The sequence below is a fragment of the Myxine glutinosa genome, chromosome 1, assembly GCF_964187855.1.
Source record: "Myxine glutinosa chromosome 1, kmMyxGlut1.1, whole genome shotgun sequence".
Classification (NCBI taxonomy): Eukaryota; Metazoa; Chordata; class Myxini; order Myxiniformes; family Myxinidae; genus Myxine; species Myxine glutinosa.
This window is the reverse complement of record NC_136261.1, coordinates 71,839,854-71,851,514: the sequence shown is the minus strand read 5'-3', so window position 1 is coordinate 71,851,514 and position 11,661 is coordinate 71,839,854. Positions and strand designations below refer to the sequence as shown.

At 42.1% G+C, this 11,661-nt stretch overlaps 1 protein-coding gene across 1 annotated transcript in view; it reads right to left on the bottom strand.

Moving 5' to 3' along the window:
* Nucleotides 1-430: 430 nt before the first annotated feature.
* The window catches only part of LOC137424999 (uncharacterized), a 31,785-nt gene continuing 20,554 nt past the window's right edge, over nucleotides 431-11,661 (bottom strand). Inside the window, exons 6-11 of the mRNA XM_078773234.1 lie at nucleotides 7,036-7,123; nucleotides 6,110-6,329; nucleotides 3,766-3,908; nucleotides 3,443-3,643; nucleotides 1,991-2,089; nucleotides 431-1,075 (exon numbers count right to left, since the gene is read on the bottom strand). Of these exons, the coding sequence (XP_078629360.1) occupies nucleotides 1,016-1,075; nucleotides 1,991-2,089; nucleotides 3,443-3,643; nucleotides 3,766-3,908; nucleotides 6,110-6,329; nucleotides 7,036-7,123 (811 nt within the window). The 3' untranslated portion in view covers nucleotides 431-1,015. The remainder of the gene's footprint in view (nucleotides 1,076-1,990; nucleotides 2,090-3,442; nucleotides 3,644-3,765; nucleotides 3,909-6,109; nucleotides 6,330-7,035; nucleotides 7,124-11,661) is intronic.

Here is an 11,661-nt window from a genome sequence, read left to right as displayed (position 1 = left end):
CTGGTGTTGGCTTAGCGGTTAGGGTGCCGGCTTGGGATCCTAGGATCCTGGGTTTGAATCCTGGTCGATCGCTGAATTAACGCCAGGGGGGTTGACTCAGCCTGTCATCCTTCCGAGGTCGGCAAATTGAGTACCAGTTCACTGGTAATTCCCTGTGTGTCGCAAGAAGCGACCAACAGGGTTGGCGGCAGGAAGGGCATCAGGCCATAAAACATTGCTTCAAAAAAAGGGGACCACGGTGCCCAAAAAAAAGGCCAACCCCCGCTCTGCGGGAAAAATGGCTTCTAAAGGCGGTTCCACTGTTTTCCCCTTTTCTCCAACTTGTGTGTTCATTCATTGTCCCCCTGTTCTTCCATGAGCCTCAATACCTGTTTAATAAAATAAATTAATCAAGGCTTCATAAAGCAACAAAACACTATTTAATACTCAATATGATTGTATTTTTTTATTTAAAACATTCCCAGCAACTTAAAATAGGACAAATATAGTTGCAGCTCAATCAATAAAACTATCAAAACATATCAAATTGAACTATTACGATCAAGAACTTCACATGTTTAGGTTCACATGGGACGGCGGAAGCCGTGGCCAGTCCAGCGAAAACTTCAGCTGGTAGGCCGGACCCATTGTGAGCGAGTAAAGAACAAAGTGGAGTAAAAAAAAATCAAACTGCAATTTTCACATGTTGAGGTCAATAAGTTGTAGTCAATTTCAATCAGCTTCCCAGAGCACAGCTTCAAACTTTGCTTCATATATATTTATTAAATTATATTCATTCATAAACAGTCTGTTTTAACACTGAATACAAAGCAGTATCATCTAGAATCTAGATTATATTACATTTTATATACTGTTTAGGTTAGCACTGCTCAACATTCTTTCAGGACAAGTAGGAAAGAGAGGCAAACTCTTGTTTATGTATCAACCTGGAGTTTTTGATCTCACTTCCATATGCCACAGCATATGGAAGTGGAAGTACGGCCACAGCATATGGAAGTACGGCCAACATTTTCATTTATTTGTGCTCAACACACAAATCGGCGCTCGGCCTTTTTCTGCCAGTGACGGGTACGACCTAGAAGAGAATGTACAGTATATGTTGTTAATGTAAAACTTCTCTAAACTTGAGCAAATAAATAAATGTGGTATCATAAATCAGAGAAGCATTCCATTATGTAGCATTAGAGTTTAAAAAGCCTGTTTCAGACTGGTATTGATATATCGAAGTGAAACATGGACGATACGGATCAAAAATAGAAAACAAATATGATGGATAAGAATGTCACTCGGTGGAGCGCATACCTCTGCCAGGCTGAACAGTTTACGTTTTGTATCCCACTGATAGACCGGATCTAGATTCGGTCCTGAACCAAAATCGAATCGGCTTGTTCTCGTCACCTAACCAACTCATCCACCTCGTTTTGTCATTACTCATCCACAACTTTGGGAGATACCATGCTATATATCATTTTGGCCCAATCTTTCAATAGTGAAGAATCACTTTAAAAAAAAAAATCTCAGATCCAGATCCTGATCTTCACCAAATTTGATTCAGTTAGTCCTTGACACACAAACTGTCGACCAGGTTTCCTCCAATTCCATCAATAACTCTTTGAGATATAACAGACAGACAAAAAAGGGGTGAAAACATAACCTCTGTCCAACTTTGGTGGTGAAGGTAATATATAGGAGGGAGTAAAAAGGAAGTAGAAGTCAAATAAAGTAGAGCAAAAATAAAAAAAGGAAAAAGAGCAACTTTAATACCCTTCTCTAGCTGGCTAATATTAGCCTGGAGTTGGCTTAACAGTCAAGGTGGCTAGATTAAGACATAGGGTACTGAGTTCCAGCCCCGGTTGTGCCGTTACAACAACACCAGGTGGGTTGACTCAGATTGTTATCCTTCTGAGGTCAGCAAAATGAGTACCAGCTTGCTGGGAAGAATGAGCCATTTGAGAGACTACCACATTCGTTGGTTATAAAGCCCACGTACCGTGGAGGGTGCTTTGCCAAAGTTTGCATGAGCATAGAGCAAGACCGCAATGTTGCGATGCCTGGCTTCAAGTGCAATGGACAGTGCCGTGCTGCCGTCCTGCATTCAGGCACAAAGGGCAGAAAAACAACAATCACGACTGCAGCAGCAGAATTGCTTACAGCAGAGATTAAGAAAGGTGGATCTGCAGTTCAACTTTGAATGCTGAAAGAACTGAAGGTTGGTGTTTTGTAACAGAATAACACATTTCAAGAGGATGAATGCATCCCTCAACAGGGTGCTGGAAGACTATGTATGGCCAAAGATGTTGTATAATAAAACCAGAAAACAGAATTGGATCCGAACACTGTGAGAAGAATATGTCTCCTGCCATGCTAGATATCAACCCACCGTGACGTTTGATCTCAATAAGAGGTCACATGAAAAACTAAGGGTCATGAAAGAGGGAGAGGGAGATAGAGAGAGAAAGAGAGAGATAGAGAGCGATAGAGAGAGGTAGAGAGAGGTAGAGAGAGATAGAGAGAGATAGAGAGAGATAGAGAGCGATAGAGAAAGAGAGCGATAGAGATAGAGAGCGATAGAGATAGAGAGCGATAGAGATAGAGAGCGATAGAGATAGAGATAGAGAGCGATAGAGATAGAGAGCGATAGAGATAGAGAGCGATAGAGATAGAGAGCGATAGAGATAGAGATAGAGATAGAGATAGAGATAGAGATAGAGATAGAGAGAGAGAGAGAGAGAGAGAGAGAGAGAGAGAGAGAGATCACAAAAGATAGAAGAGAGCATCGGATGCTACGAACTCGAGTTATAGTCTGCAAAAAGATTTTCGTGACCTTTGACCTGTTAAAACAAAAATGGATTCCATTCATAGTTGTATTACAGTTCATACTTTTGCCAAGTTTGCTTGAAATCCCTTAAGGAAGGAGGAGGGAGGGGGGACTGGGTCATACAAGAGTAGACTTGCAAGCAGACATGAACATAAACCGACCCTGACTGATTACAATAGGCTCCCTCTTCCAGAGGCAAAATATATAGATGGCCCTCAATGTCTTCACTAATACTCATGCCGTTATCCTAATCTGCTCAACACATCTGATATACGAGGGGGATTCAAAAAGCTTCCAAAACATAACTCCCATTGCAATGGCCTTGGGAAACTCACCCATGGCTGGGAAGAATGCCTGCAGTGGCACAAAACTATATTTAAAAGGATGAACAGCTGTGCTTAGTTTTGCTTGATGGTCAGGAGGAAAAAAATAGAGGAAAGATTTTAACCCCTCCCCTCTCCATCGTGCTTCCCTTATCAAACAGCACCCCTACCAATGTTCTCCACCTCTATCCTTATCAAATTATTTGTATAATGAACGGACTCATTTAGTGTCATTGCGATGAATCATCAGCATAAAATCCAGAAATTTTGGAGTGACTGGCAACATGCAGTGATTACACACATTGTCTGTAGCAGCGGCCTGGCACCCAGGTTGTGCGAGCAGTATTCCAGCAATCTCGACATGTCCGTGCTCACACGCACACATCAGCGCCGTGGAGCCATCATAGTCATGAGCATTCACGTTGGCACCGTGGGCCAGCAACTCCTGCACCATGTTAACCCGTCCATGACTCGCTGCCAGCATCAGCGGAGTCTGCCCAGCCTGATCAACACACAAAACAATACGGACATAAAACGGCACAATTTACACATCACTTGCAAAGAAAGGGTGATGGCTCGGCACAGAATTTGAGCATTAAAAGACAAGTATGGCTTGAGGCCGACCTGGCTGGCTGGAGCGTTGACATTTCCCATGACCAACAGGCGACGCATCACTTCGATGTGCTTGGGTGATGTTACAAGTGCAAGGGATGCCAGCATTATGGCATTGTAGCCAGCTTTGTTTGGTTTGTCCACATCACAGACACCTTGCAAAAAGAAAGATACATAATAGAAAGAAAAACTTTGCTATCTCCCGAGACAAGCTGTGAAATAATCTCTAACAACGTTGATAGCTGTGCTTGATGTCACATCTCATTGCTTTAAAGCAAAGGTTGTATTTAACATAATGGAAGAAATCTCTCTGCACCCATGTTTTCCGTCACGTGCTATGCTGGTCATGCAAAAATTATCCATTTTTCATGCAAATAATTATATATACAAGTACACTATAAAAGGGAGCTGTTGATCTGTCTGTGTGTCTGTCTGTGTCTCCATTTTTCTTAGACATGGCTGAACGGATCTTCGTCAAACTGTCAGAGGTTCATCAGAGTGAGTGCCTGGGAGTGTTTTAGGCAAACAAATAAAAAAATTCTGGAATAAAAAAAGTTCGCTTTTTGGCATAAAAAAAAAATTTAATAAATAAATAAACTAAAAAAACAAAAATAATAAATAAATAAATTTTAAAAACAAAAATAATAAATAAATAAAAAAAATAAAAAAAATAAAAATCGCTCAATAGTGCCGAAGCCTTTTTTAAAATTAATGACAGTTATATACAAGTACACATTCGCATAAATCATTTCAAAACAATCACCAGACATTTGAAAATAAATAAATCAAACAATTCCGGAAGTGTACGAAGGGACAGGTTTCAATTGGAATGCTTGCGATGACTCGCTTACCTGTAGAAGTTTTATACTTCTACAGTTTCATAAATTCCTCAATAAAATTATGATTTTTATATGAGCCTCGATAACGTATATAAAACTAGAACGGCACTCAGTAGAGAGCATACCTCCGCTAGATCAACAGTCTACGTTTTGTATCCCAGAGTAGACCAGAAAATCAAAATGCAGAATCACATTTCATCAAAATCAGCTGCCCACAACTTTTTGAGATATCCTGCTTTGTATCCTTTTTGGCCCTATCTCCCAACGGTGAAGAATCACTTTAAAAATTCTACTAGCCGGATCCGGATCTTCACCAAAAATCTAATCATTTCGTCCTTGTCACATATGCTACCTGTCTGCCAACTTTCGTCCATAAGATAATTTGTAAAAAGGCTGAGGGGTCTTTGTCCATCCATCAAAAGTATGAACGTCACTTTTGAAATCAGGACTTAAAGGATGTGTTGCAGTAAGGAGACCTCTGTTAAGAAAGGGGAACAATATTAAAAGGCTAAAGTATGCACAAGAACGCATAAATTGGATTATGGACCAATGATCAAAGGTGCATTGGGCAGACGAGTCAAAGTTTATGTGGATTGAAGACGGTATGTGAGACAAAAAAAATTAAAAAAATTATAAGTAGCCTTGTTTAAACAAATAATTAAGCATGGAGGAGTCCAATTCAAGTTTGCAGGGCAAATCATCAATGGTGTTGGGAAATTGCTGAAAATTGATGGTATATTCTGCATCAAGGTATAAGCAAATTTTATTCGACCATGCAATCTCTAATGGTGCAAGACTTATCGGTCCAAACTCTATCCGACAGCAAAATGATCCGACATACTGAAATGGAGTAATTAAAACTTTGCAAAAGAAAGGAAGTTGGAGGTAGTCCTTCGACTCATGGAATGGCCACTCAAAGCCAGAATCCCAATATCATTGAATCTGTATGGGAATATTTGGACAAAAAAAAAAGAAAAAAAAAGAATCCCAGCAACTTAGATGATGTTTGGAAGGTTTTGGAAGAAGTGTAGAAAATCATTCTACAAGAGTTTATGACAAAATAATTAAAAAGCATCCCGAGAAGAATTTAATGGTGTTGAAGGAAAAGGGTTGACATACTCACCTGTTAAGTTTATATCAAGGTATATTTTGTATAAATTTGGTTATTTGAATAAGATTTTCTTTTTCGTAAAGGTGTTTGCATTGAACACGAAGTTAGTTTCCTTGTGCATCAGAATAGAAAACTAAAATGTACAAGACCTTTGCCCAGCAGTGTGTATCACGTGTATCACTTGTACGCACGTACGCACACACACACACACACACACACACACACACACACACACACACACACACACACACACACACACACACACACACACACACACACACACACACACACGCACACACACGATTCCTTTGATCTGGACCATTGTGCCTTTCCCACAACAACTCGACCTTCTCCCCCACACATTCCTTCTTGTCCCAGAGTTACCCATAAAAATCGAGTCCAATACCAGTGTCTAAAAGAAGGCCCACAATGGGAAAGTTGGAATAGGAGATGGCGTAGTGAAGTGCAGTATTTCCGCTAACATCGACCATGTTAACCATAGATTCCGCCAGGCTGCACGACACCCGCCGTAGTGCTTGAAGAAGGCCTGCAGCTGCAGAGTGTTTGCTCGTGCTGCTACCAAATGCCTCAAACCACTTGTAACGCAGCTTGGCAAGAGCAGCCTCCTGCCATGTGGAAGAAGAAGGCACACAAAGAAAAAAGAAAAAAAAATCAATCTTCGTTTACAGTCATAAATTTCAATATAAAATGGGACACACAATTAAATTCCATAACATGAGAAACCAGCATGAATAGGTTTTGGAGTCAATTCAGACCATGACATTCAAGACCTTGCATATTCACGCTTGATAAAATGTGACCTCCTTCTACATTTGCAGGCTTTCACGGGCACAAAAAAAAAAAAAGAGAAAATCTCCCACCAGCCGAACACACGTCACTTATAAAAGCATCTTCCACGCCATGCATAAAAACACTTCGAGCCACGCATAAACCATTTCCACCAGCTGTGCACGTTACAGTTCCAAAAGCATCTTCCACGTATCATGCATAAAATGGCTGTACGTGCACAACCACGAGATTCGACATTCTTTTCACTGGTATATTTCACTGTTTTCCTGACTTTCTTCAACATTCACGGCCAAGTGCTTTGCGTATTCATTGTTTTTCATGGAATTTGTTTTTTCCCCTTATGAATCACGAACCGCTGGGAACCTATCCCCCCTTTTCCCATTGAAACAAAGCTCCCACATTCGCAGATTCGACATTCGCTGCATTTTCCAGGAACGTATCCTCCGCAAATGTCGGGGTCTGACTATACTTTAAGAACTTTACAATTACCATAATACAAACAAAATACTGTACAAGACTCACGTTTTTGAAGTTGGACAATGGTTCTTCCATCACCAAGCAACTTTTCAGCTCTTCACAGGCTGACAGTAGGTCATCTCCAAGTTTAACACTACAAAAAAGTTATTCAATGGGAGGGTAAAATTGTAAGTGAAAGACTGCTTCAAGTGGGCAAAACTTCAATGCTTTGTTTCACCCATATGTGTTTGATTCATTCACATAGTTATTCGTGTAAGGTTTCAGCACATCACTTCTACGGTTTAATATCAACTTCCCAAGGAAGACCCTTATCGAAACAAATATTCACAAATAAACCCAGACACCACGATGCTCACTTTTCCATCCCCCAATCCCACCTTGATGTGGTTTATGATATTATAGTGAAGAGCAAATTTTTTTGTCTTGCATTCACTTGGTCACTGCACACTTGTCTTAAAGTCATTCAAAATATATCTTGCCTCGTCTTAAGGCACTGCTTAAAGATCAAGTTTGAAGGTGATGATCTCTGAGACAAACTGAAAATGAAGGCATATACTGTATTTACTTGGAACATGTCTGTTTTTTGTATATTTTTTGCTAACTTATAAATAAAGTTGTTGTGCAGCAAACTTCTGAGAATAGAGTATCGTTTCAAGTTGAAATACTATTTGCAACGAGGCACCGAAGTTACATTGTTTTACCATAAATAGTACAAGTTATTTTTATATTTACAATAGTTAAATAGTACAATAGTTATTTTTATATTTATTCACTGCTTTGGAGCCAACATCTGCCAATCTGCCATGTCTGTAATCCAAGATTCAATATTGGAACCTAAGCTTCTTTGATCATATTATGGTGAATCAAAAGTAAACACTTGTACATAGTGATTTTTCACTTGGCCTTTTACAAGTTTCTAGACTTGTTTTCACTTCCAATGTTTTTGGACTTTGGAATCACCCTGTGTGTGTATGTATGTATGTATGTTTAAAAAAATTGTGTGTGTGTGTGTGTGTGTGTGTGTGTGTATATATATAATAAGAAAAGACAATGTGTCAGTCAGTCAATCAGTGAGTCAGTCTCCTCCATAACTCCAAAACCATGAAACCTAGCGGTTCCAAACTTTGCATGCATACAAAGGCAACTCCAAAGGAGTGCGTGAATGAAAACTGGGTGTTTGGATAAAGATAAGCACCCTTTTGAAGAGAAATAATGCCTTAACTTCATGAAAGGCTTTATCTTTGGTCCGCTCAACATCACCTCGCAGGGGTTGTAGCCACCATTTTGTTTCAGCCTATTCAAACGTGCCTTGCTTTGGAAACACTATCCACTCTCACGGACTAATTAAAGTATATAATCAAAATCTGTGTTCGGAATTGAGGATCACATTTTGTGGACTAAATAAGTGTCAAATCTGGAGTGAAATATAAACATTTAAAGAAATTACTGATTCTTATAACTAAGCTTTAAGCAGGGCTGTCCTTCATCCTTCTCCATATTGCCAAAGCATTAAACTCAACTTTTTATACTGTTCCAACAATTATATTGATTGAAGGAAAGATAAAGGAATGTGCCCAAAGTGCAACTTTATTGAGTGCAACAAAATTAATTAAACAGCGGGATCGTTATGAAGGCTTCCAAAGCACCTCGGTACTCTGTGGGGGGCGGGGGGGGGGGGGGGGGTGGGGGGTGGGGGGGGGGGAATCGCTGGAGTTAGGAAATCAAATTAAAATTACTATTAACATGATGGGAGGATTACAATGAGTAAAGCAACGGGACAAGTGAACTCCAAATGATCATCATCGAATGCATGATCTTCATTAGTACAAATCGCTAATCTCTTGCCAAGCCAGCCAGCCGTTCCTTATCAATCGTTTAGTTGGAGTGCTTGTGCCGTTTGGCGAGCGCTCTACAATCTGCTTGGTAATGGAACACAGCCCTGTTTCACCATTCTCTCTTTTTTTCTTTTTCTTTTCTTTTTTTTTGTAAACTGAATCGAGGCTCGTGAAAGAGCTGACATTTACTTCACAAACAAATCAACCAGACAAACAAAATATATAAAAAGAGGGAGCGGAAGACAAGATGGGGGAGAGAAGGGGAAGCACACAAACACTTGAGAGTACACAACATTTGAGAGCAGGGAGATGTGTGGGAGGGAGAGGGCTTGGGCGGAGGAGGCGTGGGAAGGGGGGGGGTGGGAGAAGTATAAAACACAAGGACACCAAGGACTTCCAGGAGAGAAGTTGGTATTTCAAAAAAGTGGAATTGGGCTGAAATTAGCGGGGGTAGAAAAGATCAAGGTTTTGGATGGGGGAAGATAAGAGATGGTGGTGAACAGCTGTTTTAAAGACCTGGAGGGTGGAGTGGGATTGAAGAGAGTGAGGGAGTTTGTTCCAGAGCCAGGAGAAAAGAGGAATGAAGGAGTGAAGGTGAGCAGAGAGTCTTGATTTTGGCAGTTTAACCATAAGAGGGTTGCAGGCAGATTTTGTGCGACCTGTAGGAATATTTGTGGGACAGAGCCCAGAGAGAGCTGGGTGGGCAAAGCCAGAGAGGAGTCGGTAGAAGACGGAAAGACCACCAACATGCCTGCGGTGAGTGAGTGAGAGGCCCTTGGAGTTAGCTTCATCGCGGGAGATTCCAATGATTCTGAATGCTTTGGTTTCAACAGCGTGAAGACGAGCTAGGTGTGAGGCAGGAGCACCAGCCCAGAGGAGAGAGCAGTATTCCATTGAGCTGCAGATGAAAGCCTTGTATGTGGTGAGGAGCTCAGGTGTGCCAAGGAAGGATTTCGCACGACGGAGGATGCCCAGTCGGCGACTGGCTTTGGAGGCCAGATTTGAAATGTGGTTTTCCCAGGAAAGATCATGGCAGATAGTGAGACCCAAAAGCTTGAGTGACAGAACTTCTTGGAGAGGATTATTCAGAAAGTGGATGGGAGGGTTGTCCAGTTGGTCTTTTCGGAGAGACATCGTAAGAGTGTGAGATTTGTCAGGATGGAAAGACATGTTCCACTTGTTTGCCCAGTCTGTGATTTTGTCCAGGTCTGCAGAGAGTGAGGAGGCTGCAGACTGCCGATCTGAGGGATGAAGAATGGAGCGACAGAGAGTAGAGTCATCAGCAAAGAGATACAGAGGATTTTCAAGAGAGTCAGAGAGATCATTGATGAAGACCAGAAAAAGCACAGGGCCCAGAACACTGCCTTGGGGAACTCCAGCCTGAACAGGAAGAGGAGATGAGAGAAACCCATTCAAGGCCACACGTTGACTACGACTAGAGAGGAAGTCCGCCAGCCATGCGCGGAGATTTCCATGGATACCAAAAGAGGAGAGTTTGTTGAGCAGAGCGGGGTGCCAGACCATATCGAAGGCACGTGATATGTCAAGGGAGACAGCTCTAATTTCCTGTTTGGCATTGAGGACCTCCATCCATTGTTGAGAAAGCAGAAGCAGCATGTCCAGAGTAGAGTGACCAGGTCTGAAACTAAATTGATGATCAGAGATCAAGCCATTGGAGAAGAGGAAAGATTTCATATCTGAAGCAATGATGGATTCCATGACTTTGCTGATAATTGGGAGAAGGCTGATTGGTCTGTAGTTGCTGGGATCTGTTTTTGCACCTTTTTCGTGCAAAGCGGTGATGCTGGCAGATTTCCAAGCAGATGGCAGATGACTTTGAGAAAAAGAGAGGGTGAAGAGAACAGAGAGAGGGAGTGAAAGAGCGGAAGAACAGGATTTTAGGACCCGTGGGCTGATGCCGTCAGGTCCAGTTGCAGAATCAGAGTCGAGGGTTGACAGAAACTTTTCCACCTTGTCAGGAGGAAAGGACACAGAGTCCAGGAGCAGCTGGGTACGACTGGGTACGGTGGGTACCGAGAGGGATGGGTCTGGGACACAAGATTTAGAGGGGAAACACAGAGTTGAGGCATTCAGCTTTTTCACGTGCGGAGTCAGCCGTGTGGCCGTTTGAGGTGAGGGAGGGGATGGAGGGGGAACAAACACCAGAAACAGATTTGACCAGACGCCACCAGGATTTGGAAGAGGGAGACAGATAAGAGAGTTCTGTCCTGAGAACAGAGAGATATTGTTTCCTGGCTCTCCTGAGGGTGGACACACACTGGTTTCGGGCTTTGTAAAAGGAAATGAGATTTCCTTCCGTTGGATTTGCTTTCCAGGAGATGAAAGCAAGTTGTTTCTGGGCAATAGCCTCACCACAAGATTCCGTGTACCATGGACGGGAGGAAGGGTATGACAACTGAAGACGAGATGGGATAAATCTGTGCATGAGAGAGAGCAATTTACTTTGGAAGAATTCCCAGGATGAGTTGATGTCAGAGGCGGTAGAGATGGGAGACCAGTCCAGATGATTGATGGCTGCTTGAAGACTGTGCCAGTTGGCCTGAGTGAAATGCCAGACTCGTCGACGCTGAGGAGGCTCTCTGAGAATGGTCAGAGAGATGTCCACTTTAACAAGCACATGATCAGATGAGCCCATTGGAGCAGAAGAAGAGCAGCAGACATTTTCAGGGAAGTTAGTCATAACCAAGTCCAGAAGAGAAGATGCTCCGTTGACTGAGATCCGGGTCGGGAAATTGACAGATTGTGTCAGTCCCAGTGGGTCACAGAAGTCCTTTGCTGAAGAGCCATGGCTGGTGAGAGAGGTACCCACACCCAG